The sequence below is a fragment of the Nannobrachium achirus genome, assembly GCF_963921795.1.
Source record: "Nannobrachium achirus genome assembly, chromosome: 14".
In the NCBI taxonomy this organism is placed as follows: Eukaryota; Metazoa; Chordata; class Actinopteri; order Myctophiformes; family Myctophidae; genus Nannobrachium; species Nannobrachium achirus.
Window position 1 is genome coordinate 3,791,203 of NC_137821.1, and position 21,615 is coordinate 3,812,817.

Consider the following 21,615-nt stretch of genomic DNA (forward strand, 5'->3'; position numbering starts at 1 on the left):
TTAAACTCCAACTCTCTGTTGATGATAATCCTGTCTATGTATCGCTCTGTACGGAGAAACAACACCCTGTAATGGAGACACAACGGTTTTCAACTGTCAAAATGTACTTTCAGTTTTAGAGTTTTTCAAGGAGTATATTAAAGAAGGAGAGGTCACAGTGTAATTAATCACAAATCTTCCTGGACCGTTTTATTTTCAATAAACTAAATTGAATATAGTTTCAGTAACACTTGTCCATGTGGCTCTCGTTGTTTTCAATGGATTCCATCAAACCTCCCAGTGCAGTTTAGAACGATGACAACATGTCTGCTCCTTCTTCACCCAGCCTTGAGAGGAGGAGACTAGACTGGAGCAGAGTCGTCTAATCAGAGAGTCCTGCCACTGCGGGGTCAGAAACAGCGCTGGTCACGTGGTTCATTGTCACTTTACACCTCATATACTTCAATGCATTTTGTAAACTTCCGGTTCGCCGTTTGTCACTATACTCCAATAGATGTGTGCGTAGAAGACCTGGCCCCATGAAGTGAACGGGAGTGACGCAACTCTCCGTAGGTAGAAGCAGAGTGTATATAAGAGAGTTACGTCACGCTTTGAACTCGCCGCAGACCGGAAGTGGCGTCGCATGGAGCCTGTTCTCATTCTTATCGAGGCTCTGCTGCTCTCCTGCCCGTCCGCCCCCACTATAGCCGAGGTATTTTCAATCACTGGTAAGTAGACGAAATCACGTCTTTTTCACCCTTTTAACGCATTCACGGGCCTCTCGTGAATGTGTGAATGCGTGAATGCGTTAAAAGGGTGAAAAAGACGTGATTTCGTCTACTTACCAGTGATTGAAAATACCTCGGCTATAGTGGGGGCGGACGGGCTGAAGAGCAGCAGAGGCTAGCTAGGAATGAGAACAGGCTCCATGCGTGCGCAAGTGCGCATGCGTAAGCTTCCCACCATAGAGTAAATAGGCTTTCCACGCTTACTATGGGAGTCGACGTAAGTGACGTAACTCTCTTATATACACTCTGGGTAGAAGGCTCTGGACTGGAGTAAATTCAATCAGGAGTTTGCATATCCGGTTCAGAGCGGATACGGAAAAGGATGGTGTTTGTTTATGTAATTGCGTGGTGGAAATGAACGGATACAACAGTAGGCGGGCTCTAGACAGGATTAAGAAGTGATCTACAAACTCACTGACTGATGTTGTTAGTTTGTAGATCACTTCTAGTCGGTAAGACACTGTCATACTGCAAAGTATAAATGCAGGGCTGGTATTTAAGTAAAACTACTCTTGATACTTTAATGAACAAATTGACCCTTTTAACTGTGATTATAATACAATATAAATTTGTATTGCAACTATCCTAAATTATAATACACTATAATGGATTAATGTATCACTATGATAATTATAACACTATAATAGATTATAATAGTGGTTATAACACAATAGAATCTATTATCATGTATTACAACTATATCCTGGTGGTCTAAATGGAAAGTCAGTGAGTGATCAGTCATGAAGTGTTTGACCCTGTTTGGCCTAGCTCAGACCTACTCTAGATTGGATACTTTTTAGTACCACGTTTAGTACCACTTTCACACCACTCTACCCAGGTCCTTGTAGTGGAAAACCTGTCACAAGTGGGCGGTGTGGTGTGGTGTGGTGTGGTGTTGGGCCAGTGGAAAGGGGGCTATAGTAGACCTTGTATCTGAACTGTACTGTACTTTTCCTATGTGAACTGCTAATAAAGTAATCAATCAAATAGACCCCACATTGATTGATAACAGAATTCTAGAAGTGTTTATACCTTAACACTATGGGGTTTATTTAGATTAAATTACATTATATTTATCACATAATTCTATAACTGACTATACTTACTGTAACACTATGAGATTTATTTGTATTAAATTACATCATATTTATCACATAATTCTACAGATTCTTCAGCTGGGGAGATTTTCTGCTGACTACTAATTCTTATCAGTGGTGTAAGAAGAAGGATTATTAATCAAGCAGCCTGAATAGAAATCTCACAATATAGAAATACTCTGTTACAAGTTAAAGTACTGTATTCACAACCTTACTTGTGTGAAAGTACAAAAACATTGCTATCACAATACAGACTATACTTAAAAAACACCAGATATAAAAGTACTTTCAGACATTTTACAAAACTGACTATTTCCAAGCTCACAATGTGACAATAATAACCACATTATAAAATAAGGTTTTAGATTTGTAATAAACTCTTCTTCTTCTATCCCATAACCCCGGAGGGTCGTTGAGGCACCACAGACGATCTGTTGACCAGCTCTCTCCATCCCTCTCTGTCCTCGGCAGCTCTCATTGCCTCACTGAGTTTCAAGTGAGTCCATTCTCCGATGTTATCTTCCCATCTTTTCTTTTGCCTCCCTCGTCTCCTGCCACCTTGTACGGTGCCTTGCAGGATGGTCTTTGCAAGGCCTGAGGATCTGGTGATGTGTCCGTACCACCTCAGTTTCCTCTTTATGACAGTGGAGTGTAATAAACTATCTCTACAAAGTACATATCTTGTGACTAAACTTTTAAAATAATTGTAGGTTTTGGAAAGCCTGGTCAGATTTGGCATCACAGTTTGGTTTGGTAATCTCTCAGTGCAACTGAGGTCCAAACTGCTCAGATTGGTTCAGACTGCAGGGAAGATCATAGGAGCAAGACAGCTCCCCTCTCTGCAGTCCATTTATGAGCAGACCACACTAAGACAGGCTCAAAGAATAGTTAGCGATGCTACCCATGTTTTACATGGAGAATGTGTACTCCTGCCCTCTGGCAGAAGTTATAGTGAGCCTACATGGAACTATGTTAGGTTTAAAAAATACTTTGTACCAGCATCAACTCAAATGTTGAACGAGGCTCTGAAACAGCATTGATAGTGAGATTAGATCAACTACCATGTTGTGCACTGTGTAATGTTGTGTCCCCTCTGTATGTATTTCTATTATGTCTTTTGTCATTGATGTTTTATGTGTGGCTGCAGCAGGGTGAAAGCCAAAGCAACATTTCCCTTGTGGACAATAAAGTTGACCTTACCTTTAATACCTTAAAAAAAAAGAAGTACACTATTTATTACTGTACCTCTGAGATGTAGTGGAGTAGAAGTATTAATGTTTAAAGGAGTAGTTCACCCACAAAATTACTTTTTTTTTCTTCTATTGATTACTCACGCCAGTTCAATAATTGAGTTCAATAATATTTTTTTGCATTCCTAAGACAAAAACATATGTAGTAAATTTGCCCCAATTGATTCCAGATACCATCCGGAACCGATGGGGTAAATTTACTATAATCGATTTTTTGTCTTATGTGACAGATACCAAACAATATCGATGAATTCAATTCTCCATGGCGTGAGTAATCAATAGAAAAAAATACATTTTTAAGTACTACTCTTTTAAGTAAAGTAGTTGAGTAAATATACTCTTTCTTATAGGTTATGTCACTGGGTCAAAGGTGTAGCCAGTGAAATTAAATTAAATGATATTATAAATTAAATTAAATTATATTATAAAATAAATGTAATGATATTATAAATGATACACAAACTAAACTGTATTAAATATGATCTATGACCTCACACTGACAGCACAGCAGAACAGAAACACGTGGAAATCATTAAACGTTTAATAAAATAATAAAACATGAAATCAAATGTCCACACTGTATTCTCCCAGTGTTCAAATGACAACAATTATGATACAATTATACATCAATATCATGTTACCACGGTAACAATACAATTATACAGCAATAGCATGTTACCATTGATTGATTGATTGATTGATTGATTGAAGAATGTATTAGAAGTTTGCAATAGAAAGAATTACAGTTTCATGACAGTACAAATCACTGATACACATCAACGGTCAACTAAAAGGAGATCCTAGAAAGTCGAGGCTTATTTCCACAGGAACCACCCTTTAAGTATCTCATATAACATTGAAAGACAGACGGATAGAACATAGTACTTCATCTAGGATAATATCAATTTCAAAAGCAGAAAAAAGCATAACATCAAATACAAAGGCAGAAAAAAGGGGTGGGGGGATTATGGGGGCTTAGTCTATTTACAAGTCACGGGTAGCAGCTGCCTGAAGGTGACTTTTCATACCGATTTTGAAGGAGGCTGGGGATTTGCTCTCCTTTAAGGCTTGTGGGAGGGCCATGGTAACTATAACATCATTATTTGTGTCATCTTGGTTGACAGGTATGTTTGTACAAATACACATTAAATGTTTATAGGTTGTAAGGCATGTACTGTATGTAAAGACATCAACATTAAATCATAATTTGTGTCATTTAAGGCTGTTCAAGTATTCAACATCCTCACCAACAATCCTTACACAACGAGTTCCATTCCAGATCAATATTTCAATCATAAACACAAAGCTGATCATTGATCAGTATATAATAATGATAAACATTCATATCTTACAGTCATAACATATCATTGATCTACAGCAGGGGTCTTCAACAGGGGGTCCGGGACCCCTAGGGGGTCCTCAGAGTTACTACAGGGGGGCCGCCAAATCTTTGGTGTGATTGGAACCTTTTTTTCTTTTTTTTTTACATTAACTTTAGCACCCCTATTTTGAGAAGAACTTTAGACAAAAATAGCAGATCTACAAGCTCACAACGCCTCGCGTTTGCGAGGCGTTGTGAGCTTGTAGATCGGCTATTTTCGGCAAAGAGGTTTGGTGTAGAGGGGAAAACGAGAGCAGATTAAGTAAACAGTGAAAGTTTACCAAGTATTGACGGTTTAAAAGGTTCGATGTCTGAAAATACTGCTTAACACGAATACAACGTGACAGTGCTGTCAAACAAGTCTATATGAAACTATCCATGAAATCTATGTCAAAGTTTAATCAGCAAAACAATATTATACACTAGTATACAGTATATAGTGGGGGGTCCCTGCTTCATCTCTCTCTCAGCTTAGGGGTCCTTGGCCTGAAAAACGTTGAGGACCCCTGGTCTACAGTACATATAGAATGATGGAGGACATTAATATCTTATACAGTCATAGAACACATCATCAGTGTCAGGTGGAAACCTTGTATGTCCAAAACCGTTGCTTTTCAGGAGAAGGGAAAAATAAAGGCTTCAAATGGATCCAATGTGTATGAATTAATTAGTCTAGTGGAGATCTGGTTGATACTTTCATTGATTCAAGTTTGACTCACTTAACCAATTCAACTTTAACTACAAAACATTTTTCAGAAATAGCGAGAATAGCCGATCTACAAGCTCACAACGCACCGCGATGCGACGCGTTGTGAGCTTGTAGATCTGCTATTTCCGCTACTCTTGTGTTACAGTGCAGCATGTGAGGAAGTAGAGCATTAATTAATTAAACAATGTTAAAGGTGTAAATATGGAGACATGAGGTTTCTGCCAGACAACAACAATATGTATAAAATAAACATTCTTCCATGTCAAATCAAAGAGAGTTTGATGATTAGTCCACACGTATCAGGGTACAACAGCAACGCACACACGCGCGCGCACGCACACACACACAGGTGTGTCCCTACGTGCATGTCAGCATGGACAGTTGCTGTGTGTGTGTGTCATCTCTTTAGCGACTTTAACCTCGACGATTTTCAGGGCGGCAACGCCAGGCGGAGTACGGCTGCTATGACGTAATCACCATGGCGGTCAGAATCGTTGGGTCCCACCCCTTTTACTGAACGCTTTGGTTCCCATGGCGACGCGTCTACGCAGCAGACGTTGTAGACGCTACGTGGGAAGGGAGCTTCTGGCGTTGTAGAGACGGCTGCGATGGCGGCAGGTTGATCTATCGAGCGATGATCATTTCCGGTTAGCGTTGTCATCTGCCGTAGCCGTCCATTGCTTAAAATCTCTAATATATAATGAATGAGGACAGACTGTATGAAGAGAGGGTTGAAAATGGCTGGAGTGCTCCTTTAACTTCAGCTGGGTTCACCTGTCAAAATGTCTGCTGGGAGAAGATGCATGTTGTTGATTGATTTCACATCTGCCTACATTTTTGTTTTGTTTGGGGACCGACATTTGTTTTTTCATCTGACCCCCTGACCTCCCAACAGTCTGTGCACGATTACATCCCAGAGAGACTTGTCTCTACTGGACAGATTTGGATATCAGTGGTTTCAGCATCACCAGCCTTTCCAATATAGAAATACGGGTAGAGTTTGTCAGTGAAAGTGTCTTTATGAGTGTAGATGTGAGTCATGTCTTCAGGGTCGTAGAAGGACACCTCCCCCCTGTCATAGTCCAGCTGGACTCTGATCCTCTCAGGGTACCTCTGCAGTGGGATGGTTTCATTACACCCATTAGTATAGCGACCATCCTTCTGCCATAAACACCAGATTCCATATTCTGGTGAGGCAAGTTTCTTTCCCTTCCTGTCAACAGATTCTTTAGCCACACCTATAGTCCAGCTAGGTTGGTCTCCAACCAGCACTTCCCAGCTGTGTTTTCCTGAACTGTAACCCTCTGAACCCAGAACATTAGCAGCATTAGTGAACCTCTCTGGGTTGTCAGGAAGCTGCTGCTTTGTGTCTGTATTTCTCACACTGGTCAGGTCTTCAGACAGACAGAGCCAGGGCCATGCTGTGTTTGGGTCCAGAATGACAGGAGTGAACGTGACCTTCTCCTTCATCTTCTCCCAGACTGTGGAGGTCAGGTTTCCCAGGTGTTTGGCCACGTCTATCAGAGCTCCAGAGTCCAGCTGTGGATCTGACCGCGTACACTGGACTCTGGCTCTGGTCTGAGTGTGTTTATAACTGCTGAGAAATGACACGCTGTGTTTCTGCAGCTCTCGTTCTACAGCAGAGATGCTGTCTGAGAGAGAGGAGATCTGCTCCTGGATGATCTGAATGATCTCCTCCTTCTGCTCCTCTTCCTCGCTCAGAGCTGCCAGTCTGGCCTCCTCTTCGTCTGTCAGGATCTGGTGGAGTTTTTTAAACTCTGCTCGGATCCGCTTCTCTGCGGCCAAAACCTGCTTCTTGTTGTGTTGAACCACTTCATTATTATATCTAGTTTTAAAGTGTTTGTATTTGGTCCTCTTGTCCCTTAGAGTCCTGAGGTCAGACTTCAGTTGGTCCTTCAGGTTGTTGACTGCTTGTTCTATAGGAAGCAGCTTGTGACCAGGGTGGTGAGAGGAGTCACAGATACGACACACAGCTCTCTGTTCCTCCTCACAGAAACCTTTATCCTTCTCTGGATGTTCACAACTCAACACCTTGACTTCCTCCTCAGATGACTGTGTGGATGGAGGGTTGTACCATGGCATTGTCTTCAGAGCAGGAATCTCCTCTGTTAGTTTTGTGTCTTGTAGCAGACGCAGGAACGAGACGCACGTCGTTTCACCCTTGAAGATCATTTTGTCCACAAGTTCAGAGGCTGCCTTGGATGGCGGAGAGATGCTTTTCAGGTCGGCGTACTCACGGCCTGTCACTAGCTTTTCTTCAAAAACACACTCTCTGGCAAAGTGAATGTTTGGCATTAGAATGTGTTGAAGTGTTGTCTTGTTCTGTGTGATAATGTCTGTAGCCTCCATGTTGATCCCTGGAAGAGAAGAAGGAACACTGTTTATCAACAAACATTGTAGTTTGCCTATTTTGGGAAAGCCATTATAGGTGTCATCCTCCAAAAAATAGTGAAAATAGCAGATCTACAAGCTCACAATGCTTCACAACGTGATGTAAATCAGCTATTTCCACGGTTGGCTGAGACAGAAAGAACACTGTTTATGAACCATGTCCTCTGTTATATTTAATACTGAACCATTTTCAACCTGGTGTCCATATTTTATTTAAATTTTTGTTTTCGGTATAGAGGAAAAAAAATATTTTTTATAGTATTGAGTGCACCAACTTGCGCCTTGTGCACTCGTGGCCATAATATATGACCTACGTGTGCACCAGCAGAGTGTGCAAGGACTGCGATGGGTGCTGTTGGGTGCTGTCTGTATGTTTGTGGGCGGGCAGGTTGGCACTCTGTTGAGGTGCCAACCTGTGCCTTTTTCATCAGGTCACCCTTGCTGTTGGTGACGTCACCATGTGTTTTTTCAGGGCTTTTCCCATTGGATGACGTAAACACTGACGCAGGGGACTCACAGGGACACCAAACTCACTTGATTTGCACACTCAAAAAATACAAAAACAAAAAAAAGCATACAAATGAATGTATAGTGGACTCCTAATGTGACAAAGTGTCACACATTTTAAACCAATAGTATTTCTGCAACCAATGATCAGCTTAACCACAAATACATTAAAAACATTTGTGATTCATGCAGATCTACTAGCTCGCTCGGCGGCGCCCTCTACAGGGGAGGGGTCTGCAGGTAAACAGTCTATAGTGGCAACAACTGGCATTAAATGCAGCTTGGTCCAAGTCTATTCACTAGTACTGACTGGTAGGAGATTTAAGCACACAACACTTGTTTTAGCTAGCCTCGTAAACCACACCCATTTACGGAAATTGCAAATGCGATTTCCGGAAGGGGGTTGGTTTACAAGGTTATGCTTTGCTTTAGAGTTCTCAAAGAGGCCTGGAAATTAAGGTCCGGGCCCTAACTGGGCAGGCCCTAGGCCCTACCCGGCCCTACTAGTTAGCATACATTTTAGGCCCTACCCTACCCTATACTGTATGTCGGTTGGGTTCGGGTATGGTCGGGTTCGGGCAGAATTTGAGAACTCTACTTAGCTTTAGCTGCACTTCACTGTCTCCTTCAGGTTTGGATATATATTTTTTACCACTAACCGTTTAAGCTCTGAATGGTCTGAATAAAGTTAATTGTTGTATACAGTAAGGGCATACTGGCAGGTGGCATTAATGCAGCATGGTCCAAGTGGGATTCACTAGTTGGGTCTCATCAGTCCAGACAGGTTACATATTTATGCCAAAGGAATAATTAGCTGCAAAGGTCACGTTTATATAGGTTGCATTATTATGATTATTATACAGACTGGCTTTTCAGAGGACATATGAGGTGAGCAGGGAGATCAAGTTCTATACCAGCTAAACTAGTTTGATGTTTGGCAAGGCAGCGTGAATAGTTGTGGTTTCCACTAAGATGAACAGATACGGGCCGGGCTGCCAGCGTGGCGGTTCCGGGCACCCTATAGGCTGCTATGCCAGCTGACAGCGTGGTGGTTCCGGGCACCCTATAGGCTGCTATGCCAGCTGACAGCGTGGTGGTTCCGGGCACCCTATAGGCTGCTATGCCAGCTGACAGCGTGGTGGTTCCGGGCACCCTATAGGCTGCTATGCCAGCTGACAGCGTGGTGGTTCCGGGCACCCTATAGGCTGCTATGCCAGCCTGACAGCGTGGTGGTTCCGGGCACCCTATAGGCTGCTATGCCAGCTGGTGGGTGAGTGGGTGTGGGTGTCAAGTAAGCCAGGGACGTGCAGAGAATGTTAGAGAGGCAGGGGCTTGCATTTCTAAAAGGGCCTTTTGGTGAAAATATCGAAAATAGTCGACCTCCAAGCCCACAACGCGTCGCGCTGCGACGCGTTGTGAGCTTGGAGGTCGACTATTTTCTAGGCTTGATTTCTACACAGAGAGGGCAGTTCTTTCAACATAAGATGTTGTATTCAAGTTCAGGAGAGTTTGGACAAGGCAATTCTCTTGAACGCTGCCTTCAGGTATGGCATGGAAAGAGAGCATTTGGATTTCTTTCACCATAGTAAAAACTGCATTCATGGTCTGGAGAGGACACTTTTTACAGATGGATAAAAGGGAAAGGGCTCAAGCCCCCTTTGATGTCTATATGTGCACGTGCCTAAATGCACTCGAGAGTCAAAACCGACGCACACATGATGAGTGATTAGATAATGAAGGGATGACAGCGTTTAAAGGAATGCAGTCACAACGAGGTCTTATCTTTGATCAGAGATGAGAAAATGTTATGTTGGAGGTCTTTTTTAAATGTTTTATTTAATTTCTTTATTGCTTTTTGACATGAGTAGCCTACAATACACAATAGTAGTTCATAGGGTGTCAAGAAGTTTTTTTTTCTTTTTTAAGAAAAAAAAACCGTTATGTTGGAGGTCTGACGGTGATCGTGGACCCCCACACTGTGGATGGAGGGATTATTATTATTATTATTATAATTATTTTTAATATTTTCGCGCACCATTTCCACTGTGCTCACTCACACACTCTCGATGTTAATGGTCTCATTGTCTGACCACATCTCACACACTCCATTAATGCGTTGTCTTTCATAAAAAGGTACACAACGTTTTTCTCCTACGATGAATTCAAAGTGTGTTTTGACATTTTCAGGGAATCAAGGCAGATATTAATACATTTTACCATAGCAATCTCCTCACCTGTACAGTAAGTACAGTAAGTACAGTTACCACCGTACCACAAGTCTTGTGCAACATATTAATGAGCACAGTGGAGGGAAAGGTACTCAAATGTTTTACTTAAGTAAATGTATCAATGTTGCAATATAGAAATGATCTGGTACAAGTAAAAGTACAACATTTGGATCTGAGATAAAAGTAAAAGTACTGAAAATGTGAAATACTCCAGTAAAGTAAAAGTACTTCAAAATTGTACTTCAGTACAGTACTTAAGTAAATGTACTTAGTTACTTTACAGCACTGAATGTACGCGTCATCCTCACACTTTACTAGAATCATTCCAACACATTCTTAAAGGGAGTTCATCCCCCAATGTTACATTTTTCTATTGATTACTCACACCATGGACGCTTGAGTTCAATAATATTTGTTGTTTGTTTTTTGTCACATTCCTAAGACAAAAAAATTACATTTATAATAATAAATGTACCTCCGGATGGGGACCCAAATGCATTTGGGGCCCTGCTCACAGCAGTCGGTTCCTATCTGTCTATAAAAGACGACGCAGTCTCATTTTGATTGGTTTAGAACAGGTCACGTGAGTCAGGTGTATTCAGGTAAACGTGACTCATGGAGGTGTGTGTGTGTGTGTGTGTGTGTGTGTGTGTGTGTGTGTGTGTGTGTGTGTGTGTGTGTGTGTGTGTGTGTGTGTGTGTGTGTGTGTGTGTGTGTGTGTGTGTGTGTGTGTGTGTGTGTGTGTGTGCGCGCCAGCGTGTGTGTCTGCACGTGGGCGCATCAAGCAGGTATAGATGATCTTGATCTAACTGTATAGACTCAGGGGGTCCCTGCCTGGGGCTTGACTGTATCACTATATGTATGTACAGCAGGGGTCTTCAACAGGGGGCCCGGCACCCCTAGTGGGTCCTCAGGGTTACTACAGGGGGTCCTTAAAATCTTTGTGTGATAGAACCTTTTTTTCTCCTTTTTATATTAACCACTTGAACCCTAGTGTCCAAATTCGGAGAACTTTAGCCGAAAATAGCCGATCTACAACCTCATCTACAAGCTACAAGCCGATCTACTAATTGTAGATCGGCTATTTTCGGCAAAGAGGTTTGGTGTAGAGGGGAAAAAGAGCAGACAAATACAGACTGAAAGGTCTGGAATCTATGAACAAGTTGTGGGGGTCCCTGCTTCGTCTCTCTCTCAACTAAGGGGTCCTTGGCCTGAAAACGTTGAAGACCCCTGATGTACAGTATATGTATACAAGTTTCATCTTGGAATTTGCCAATATTAGGCACCAAGACAGGACAGCCAGTCAAAGCAAAGACTGGCCAATCACAGCGTGTCCTTGCGAGTCTCTGCTGCTTGCAGAGACTCTTGGGTAATGAAGTCAAAAAGGTTTGGCTGCCATGTTGTTTGTGTCCAAACTACACAGTGCTGCTCTAAGTTGTTCAGTCACATAGATGTGTGTTTGTGTTGTGTCTTCTCACACAGACAGTATGTATAGAATGCGGTTGAACCAGCAGTGTCTTGTTGCTTGTTACTTACACCATTGTATCAGTGATACTTTCTACCGCCATGCGTGCTGTAGTGAAACTATTATACAGGCTGGCTGCTATGATGAGGATCAAAACCAGCTGAACCTGTTTTCACTTATGATTCATTTAAGCTTCCAGTCACGCAGTGTGGTTTAGATAGAGTTTAGACCACTGGTTCCCTAAAGGTGTCTCCACACCAAACAGCCTACAGGAGACTCCTTCTGACTGTACACAAACTGCAAAGAACTGCAAAAAACTAAGCACTTTAATATTTATTTTTTCAGACGACGCCGACTGTAGTTACTGTATGGCAGTGGTGCCAGGTCTGCTCGTTATAAGCAACGTTGATCCTGTTTTCCTATAATGTTGCTAGTTGTGGGTTGCTTTTGTTTGGGCTTGTTTCTGAAGTGTAGTTGCTTATTTGGCCTTGCTTTCAACATTATTTTACAAAACTACTGTAATAGAGCTCAATAGGTGAAACTGGTCGCTGCTTTTGGGCTTATTTTCATAGACCTGGTCGCTTATTTCACTCACAGAATCTGGCACCGGAGGCACTCAGTGTTCTCTGTGCAGAGAAAAAAAAATCACACCCGTGTGAAGTGGAGCTGTGTGTGTGTGTGTGTGTGTGTGTGTGTGTGTGTGTGTGTGTGTGTGTGTGTGTGTGTGTGTGTGTGTGTGTGCAGTGTTGGGAAAGTTCACTTTAAAAACGAACTAGTTCAAGTTCAAGTTCAGAACTTCTAAAATGAACTAGTTCATTTCATAGTTCATAATTCTATATTTTGAACTAAGTTCATGGTTCCCCAAAATGAACTAACTTAGTTCTTTTTCGTTCTTTTTTTAAGCATAATTTTAAAAAGAAGAAAAAATATATATAGGTCTATATATATATTATATAAATGTTTAGACGTTGCTGCATGCTATTATTTGTCAAAATGATTGACACAGCCCATATAGAACCACACACAGCAATTATGTCATCCAACTTAACATTGAGGTGCCCACAATATTTATGTGCCCACTGCCTAGTTCCCAGTCTTCCTGTACCCTTATTGTGAAGGGCTGAATGAAATAACCATGTTATTGTCTCATTGTGTGAAATATCATAATATTCAAAACAAATATTTGACTCCAATTGATTCCCCACACAGTATTGACTTGATATAGCAATAAAAATATATATATATTACACAGCAGTTGTGGGAAAACTAAGACATTGTTCAAAAAACACAATTCCGATTTTGGTCATTTTGGAAATAGGGCAAATAATATATTTTTCTTCAATCCACTGTCTTGACACTCGAACCAAAATTGTTCTATAGACCATAATCTACACACTGGAAGTGAAAAATAAACTTTAACACACATTTGAAATGAAAACAAAAAATTACATGTACAAGGAACCCCACTAGAAGGCAACAAAAAATTACATGTACAAGGAACCCCACTAGAAGGGATACGTTTCCAAACCTCGCGCACAGCATGTTTCCGCGTTGGTTAAAATAGCTGATCTACAAGCTCACGTTGTCTCGTGGATGCGACGCGTTGTGAGCTTGCAGATCAGCTATTTTCGCCGTGCAACACACATAGGACAAAGTATATAGTCAGGCTTGCGAGACACGTAACGAGGAGGAGATTCACAGTGCAGGTGCAGAGTGCAGACAGCACCGCATATTAACGTTCACGAGGAGCTTTGCACAGTGCGTGCTATTGGAGCATGTGAATGAAAAGAGAGAGGAGAGGACAGACGACCGCGGAGGCGCCGACCGCCGCATGAACGGCCGACGAACGCAGACGAACTCCGTTCACGTGCGTCAGAATGACCGCGTTCGACAATATCGTTCATCAAGCGAAAACAATTACGTTCAGTTCACGTTCGCCCAAAATATGAACGTGTTCATGAACGATCGTTCTTTGAACGCGTTCGGGTACACACTGTGTGTGTGTGTGTGTGTGTGTGTGTGTGTGTGTGTGTGTGTGTGTGTGTAGATCATGTGTACCGATTTTTGTGACATTTGAAGAAAATATGTAGGAAAAGGAGCAAAAAGTGTGTTTTGGAGAAAATTCAAGATGGCGGAAAATCTATCCTGGCGCAAATGGGCGTGGCCTATATGGGGAGATGCGTCTTGACCCAAGGAATCCAGGGAAAAAAGAATTTTAATTTTCCGATCTACGGTTCAAGAGTTACGGGGCAAAACGTGAAGTGGGCCGTTATAGCGCCACCATGAGGCCGAGTGATGTAATTATTTTGCGATTCATTCTTAAAATCATTATGAATCTCCTCTCCGAGGTTTGAAACTGTAGCTCCTATGGTTTACGAGAGAAAAATACTTGAAAGTGATTTCTTGCATTGTCCCATTATAAGTCAATGGGGACAATTAAGCGTTGTTTTTTGCCGATTACGTCGGCATGGTAAGGCGGATCGGAACGAAAGGTAATAGAACACCATTCCCGGCCGAGCCGCACATTTTGATGTATATATTGCGCGAGTGGCGTAAATGGTGCGGCACTAGTTACGCGCCGAAGTCAGGCTACATACACACAGACACACAGACAGACACACACACACACACAGACCCACACAGCCACGTATAGGGAGCTGCACACAGCTCCAAAAAACAACACGGGTTGCTTCAGCAGCAGCACTATTGATAGCCTACTAGCTTTGCTTTGGATCAGATGGGAATAGGATTTGAGAGTTGAGAATATGGTATTTAGTAAAAATATGCGACAGGAAAATGTCTCTGGCTTATTTTGACTTGGTTTAGCAGCTGTAGCAAACTAATGGTCCATTCTACAACTCCCTCAATCCTACCGACGGCCAGGGACGACTCAACAAAACTGAGCAGGTCCAGTTTTCCAGTTTTCCGTCGATACTGGTCGATAGCGTTCCCGACCCGCTGCCGAAAACCTGCCGATGATCACGCTATCGGCAACGGACGCTTTCCGCCGCCGATTCGTGGCCGAATCGGTTTGGTTAAAAGTGCACTTAACACTGGGTCACAGTGTGGTTTGATAGAGTTTAGACCACTGGTTCTCTATGGGTCACATGGTTTAGATAGAGTTTAGACCACTGGTTCTCTATGGGTCACAGTGTGGTTTAGATATAGTTTAGACCACTGGTTCTCTATGGGTCACAGTGTGGTTTAGATATAGTTTAGACCACTGGTTCTCTATGGGTCACAGTGTGGTTTAGATAGAGTTTAGACCACTGGTTCTCTATGGGTCACAGTGTGGTTTAGATAGAGTTTAGACCACTGGTTCTCTATGGGTCACAGTGTGGTCTAGATAGAGTTTAGACCACTGGTTCTCTATGGGTCACAGTGTGGTTTAGATATAGTTTAGACCACTGGTCCTCTTTGGGTCACAGTGTGGTTTAGATAGAGTTTAGACCACTGGTTCTCTATGGGTCACAGTGTGGTCTAGATAGAGTTTAGACCACTGGTTCTCTATGGGTCACAGTGTGTTTTGATAGAGTTTAGACCACTGGTTCTCTATGGGTCACAGTGTGGTTTAGATAGAGTTTAGACCACTGGTTCTCTATGGGTCACAGTGTGGTTTGATAGAGTTTAGACCACTGGTTCTCTATGGGTCACAGTGTGGTTTAGATAGAGTTTAGACCACTGGTTCTCTATGGGTCACAGTGTGGTCTAGATAGAGTTTAGACCACTGGTTCTCTATGGGTCACAGTGTGGTTTGATAGAGTTTAGACCACTGGTTCTCTATGGGTCACAGTGTGGTCTAGATAGAGTTTAGACCACTGGTTCTCTATGGGTCACAAGTGTGGTCTAGATAGAGTTTAGACCACTGGTTCTCTATGGGTCACAGTGTGGTTTAGATAGAGTTTAGACCACTGGTTCTCTATGGGTCACAGTGTGGTCTAGATAGAGTTTAGACCACTGGTTCTCTATGGGTCACAGTGTGGTTTGATAGAGTTTAGACCACTGGTTCTCTATGGGTCACAGTGTGGTCTAGATAGAGTTTAGACCACTGGTTCTCTATGGGTCACAGTGTGGTCTAGATAGAGTTTAGAACACTGGTTCTCTATGGGTCACAGTGTGGTTTAGATAGAGTTTAGACCACTGGTTCTCTATGGGTCACAGTGTGGTTTAGATAGAGTTTAGACCACTGGTTCTCTATGGGTCACAGTGTGGTTTAGATAGAGTTTAGACCACTGGTTCTCTATGGGTCACAGTGTGGTTTAGATAGAGTTTAGACCACTGGTTCTCTAACACTGGGTCGCGGACACATTTTTATGGGTCCCTTCTCCCGTGAATTAAAACAACTAATTCAAAGAAGGTTTTATTATTCAAAGATTTATTTATCATTTATTAGCCATTTTAGCCATTTTGATTTCAGTGGGCGACCACATGGCCAAATATGTCTATTGTTGTTGCGAGTTGGGACCAAAGGTTGCAGTATACCATGAGAAATGTTGCAGCTTGTCACTGTCTGTCAGTCTGTCTGTCTGTCTGTCTGTCTGTCTGTCTGTCTGTCTGTCTGTCTGTCTGTCTGTCTGTCTGTCTGTCCTTCCTTCAGTCAGTACACATTTTTACAGTTTATTGGTTCCCTTGTCACTGTGACATCACTCTGACATCATGCTCTGATGTCACTGTGGTGTCGGGGGAACCATTCTTAACAGAATGGGTTTGCTGCTCTGACATCACACTCTGGCTTCATGTCCCTTTTATGCCCATATATTTTATGCCCATATATAGTCGACAATGTGATGTCAGAACATGCCCATACATGGCCATTCCCAGATCACACTTGCAAATTAATGACATCCTTGTCCGTTCTATGCCCATGTATGGAGATCCCTGTCCCGATGTCATCAATATTAAATGCATATCTGGGAATGCCCATATATGGGCATGTTCTGACATGCCCATATATATGGCCATTCCCAGATCACACTTGCAAATTAATTACATCCTTGTCCGTTTTAAGCCCATGTATGGAGATCCAGGGCATATCTGGGAATGCCCATATTTGGGGATGCCTATATATGGGCATGTTCTGCCAATCTCAACAGGCACTGTTGAGATTGGGTAACTGGTCCGATAAACATCACTGGCCAGATAGCCAAGAATTTTGGCCATCTTGCCCTTTATGTCGCCCTGAGGCATCTTACTAATGTCTAAAAAGACATGTTAAGCCACTTGTTCGCCCACTGAAATCCAAATCCCTAAAATGTCTAAAACGATATAGAAAGCAGTAAATGAAGACGTTTTAACACCCGTCTTTTCTTTTCTCTCTTTACATCAGGGGTGTCCAAACTTCTAGGGGCCCACATAAGAATATATTAAAACACCAAGGGCCGACTACATCTCCTGACAAAATGTACTTTCGGTCCATGACCATAACAAATTCACATACATTATGCATTGCAATTACAATGTTTTATATAACTATCATCATCAATATTTAATATCAATGGTCTTTTGTCAGGTGTGCTCTGAACACAAATAACTCACATTACCAAATGTAACCAGACGTGAAAGGTAAAATATATATATATTTATACAATAAAACAGCCTTTCTTTGACCCCTTCAGAATGAGACGACAGGGACCCAGGAATCCTGACAAAATGACACTATAACATATTCTTATTTGGCGGTGCTGGCAATTTAGGAATGAAGTCAATGAAGTCCGTATAAAAATTGTCTCCTGGACGCATTTAGCCCCCGGGCCGCACTTTGGATACCCCTGAATTACATCTTACAATCTAAAAAATGAACCCTTCTGGTAAAAAAAAAAAGAGGGAAAAAAAATAAAAAAAATTGTCCTTTAATGACAGTACTGTGGTCAACACACCGTATACCAAATCCCACTGTCAGTATACCATGTGACCATGGTATACTGACAGTGTCATGTGACCATGGTATACTGACAGTGACACTGTCAGTATACCATGGTCACTGTAGACCATGCACCTCCCACTGTCATACCATGGTCAACACACCTATATCTGCCTCTTAATCTCCCTGTAGAACACACTCACAACCTGTATATTTTAAATTAACTGGTCAAATAAAGCTTTAATAATGAAAAATAAATACATGTTATACAATATACAGGCTAATAATAGTCTCCATGTGTGTGTTGACACACTCCTATTCACAGATATGTTGCATGGAATAGATCAGTGTAGTTCCAGTAGTATTTGTTATGCTGTTTATGTCAGATGCTTGTAGATAGGAACTACAACTCCCAAGAAGCCCTGCTGGTTTACTCTCTGCTTATTCCAGTGATGCTCTTTAAATCACCCTGGAGGAGAGCATCTGATAAATGCACAGATTGTAAATTATACACAAACTAAAGTTGTGTTGGAATCTTTACCCGAATTGCACGATTGTATCTTCTTTCTGAGGAATGACTGAGGACAGGAGAACATCATTCATTCAATGTTGAATGGCTTCAACTGGAGATGAAAACTTGATCTATTGTGACCCCTAGTGGTTGGTTTTTTTAACTGATTTACTAGTCTGGGATAATTAGGGGCTTTTAAGCCGTGACATCATTTTGTAGTCAGACCTCCAAGGAGATTTATTGTTAATATCTGTTCCTCGCTGTTTCAACAGATCCGAGACAAAAATAACGACTAAAGTATAATTCTAACACTTTCCTTTCAACAACAAAGAGAAGAAAAATGTGTAAATAGTAAAAATAGTAAAAAGATTCACGGGCACTGGGGGCAGAGTTCTCCTCTGCCTACAAAATTATGTCAGACTTAACAGCCCCTATCTGGGACCCGCCCCCCTAATCTAGACTGAGTGGTAAAACATTGAGCAGCATGGAGCATTGGAGTTTGGAAGTGCTTGTTGCAAATCACTCAACGGCCCTGCATACCACCTGTTTCTAAATGGCACATAATGCAGGAGGCAGCAGGATGTTGTGTTGTTGAAAACGAGTGCTTCCAAACTCTGTCACTTGGAAAAAATAAAAACCTGCACAGAATGTCTTGACAGAAAGTAGCTCATAACATGCCTATGGTGGATTTTTATGAAGCAAAAACTTTGCAGATAGAAAGAGGATAATTAAAGCTTTCAGTACAGCCGCAATGTTGGTGAGTTAACTTTGTTTAATACAATCAGATATGACTTTTCTGTTTGGATGTATGGGCTGTCAATGGCAGAAATTAGTGTTTTGCCACTCAGTAGGCGTGTTCCCACATAAGTTCCAGCAACAATGATGTCACGCTTATATACCCTCTATTGTTGAATCAAATGGGACTTTATTTTTTCCCACACCTGATTTTATTTAGCCTAGTAAACTAGACTCCTCCTGCCTTCTGATTTACGAGGCTAGATTCTATTGATGACAGTGCAATCCATATATTCATGAACATTGGCAACAACTCAGGCAAAGACACAAAGCAAAGAAACTGGGCCTTGAGGTTAACTTTCTCTATTGAGTTGAAAGAGATGAAGAATTAGATTGTCTGGGGATGAGTGTCTATTGTAAAAAAATAACATCTTTAAAATGATACCAACATGGGTAGCATACAAACAACAATATTTTGATAGACATAAACTCTTTCTACCATTTCTAAGTAAACTAAATATGAAACTATCAAATCATTTATACAGTCCATACTCAAAGGAGGGTTGTTTTTGTAACTTTTATTAAAGTATATTTTATTTTTTTTGCCATCTAAATCATCTTGGCAGTATGGATTGGACACAAAACAAACGTTTCAATTGTTTACCAAAAGTTCATCAATATCAGAATGACACACCAATAACACCATATGAAATTTGTTATTTACAATGTTTTCCCAAATGAAAATACAAGCTGAGAAGTGAAATGCATCAGACAATGCAGTCAGTGAAACATTTAACACTCGCATGACTAACGGGTCATTTTGACCTGTTTTTGAGATTTAGAAATGGAATTAGAATGCTCAGGAAACACTCAAAACATTTTATTTCATATACAAAACGTCTCAAATGGCAGAGAAAAAACAAGACTTTGCTTGTATGATAAGGAAAAATCATGAAAAGGGACATTTTCTCAGTTTCCTTAGCAAAACCAAACCACCTCGAAATCTCAAAATCAGCTGCAGGTTGAGTCATGCGAGCGTTAAATGCCCTCACATGACAACAAAGAAACAAAGAAAAGAACGTAAGTTACAGTGCGTGCTAAATACCGATAGCAAACCTTGAGGCTGGACTCACACATGCGTGAAACATCTTCGTATTGTCTGAGAATGGCCACTGGGAACGCCGTACTAATGCATTGTCAATGGAAGGTTGTTTGGTGTTTTGTCGTTGCCGTGTCTCTAGCTCAACCACAGCCTGTCTTTTGGCCAAGAGACACGGCAACGACAAAACACCGAACAACCTTCCATTGACAATGCATTAGTACGGCGGCCGTTCTCAGACGATACGGAGATGTTTCATGCATATGTGTGTGGGGCGCCTAAGACGTGCATTATGTAAGCATCACAATGTCTGTTTACATATAGAATATCTCATTGTACATTATCCCTATTATTCTATGGCTACTTGCATCTCAATGTACAGTATGCATGATTTCACTGTAAGATTCTGCTTCCCACAGAAACATAAACTGAGGCAAAATACTAAAATAAAATAAAATACTGTCCTGAATCAATAATCAGTCAGTCTGTCAATCTGTGCCATGCCTCACTGCTCACACTGTCCAGGATCTTTCTCATGAGTTACTACAGGGGGTCCTCAGAGTTACTACAGGCTACAGGGGGTCCTCAGAGTTACTACAGGCTACAGGGGGTCCTCAGAGTTACTACAGGGGGTCCTCAGAGTTACTACAGGGGGTCCTCAGAGTTACTACAGGCTACAGGGGGTCCTCAGAGTTACTACAGGCTACAGGGGGTCCTCAGAGTTACTACAGGGGGTCCTCAGAGTTACTACAGGCTACAGGGGGTCCTCAGAGTTACTACAGGCTACAGGGGGTCCTCAGAGTTACTACAGGGGGTCCTCAGAGTTACTACAGGGGGTCCTCAGAGTTACTACAGGGGGTCCTCAGAGTTACTATAGGGGGTCCTCAGAGTTACTACAGGGGGTCCTCAGAGTTACTACAGGGGGTCCTCAGAGTTACTACAGGCTACAGGGGGTCCTCAGAGTTACTACAGGGGGTCCTCAGAGTTACTACAGGGGGTCCTCAGAGTTACTACAGGGTTACTACAGGGGGTCCTCAGAGTTACTACAGGGGGTCCTCAGAGTTACTACAGGGGGTCCTCAGAGTTACTACATGGGGTCCTCAGAGTTACTACAGGCTACAGGGGGTCCTCAGAGTTACTACAGGGGGTCCTCAGAGTTACTACAGGGGGTCCTCAGAGTTACTACAGGCTACAGGGGGTCCTCAGAGTTACTACAGGCTACAGGGGGTCCTCAGAGTTACTACAGGGGGTCCTCAGAGTTACTACAGGGGGTCCTCATGAGTTACTACAGGGGGTCCTCAGAGTTACTACAGGGGGTCCTCATGAGTTACTACAGGGGGTCCTCAGAGTTACTACAGGGGGTCCTCATGAGTTACTACAGGGGGTCCTCAGAGTTTCTACAGGGGGTCCTCAGAGTTACTACAGGGGGTCCTCAGAGTTACTATAGGGGGTCCTCAGAGTTACTACAGGGGGTCCTCAGAGTTACTACAGGGGGTCCTCAGAGTTACTACAGGGGGTCCTCAGAGTTACTACAGGCTACAGGGGGTCCTCAGAGTTACTACAGGCTACAGGGGGTCCTCAGAGTTACTACAGG

General features: G+C 42.2%; 1 protein-coding gene across 1 annotated transcript; it reads right to left on the reverse strand.

Moving 5' to 3' along the window:
* Nucleotides 1-6,110: 6,110 nt before the first annotated feature.
* On the reverse strand, nucleotides 6,111-7,574 carry LOC308298665 (zinc-binding protein A33-like; the record flags this gene model as incomplete). Its single annotated transcript, XM_080742308.1, has 1 exon — nucleotides 6,111-7,574. The coding sequence occupies one exon, from the start codon at nucleotides 7,572-7,574 to the stop codon at nucleotides 6,111-6,113; it is 1,464 nt and encodes a 487-aa protein (XP_080598434.1).
* Between the last annotated feature and the right edge of the window lie 14,041 nt (nucleotides 7,575-21,615).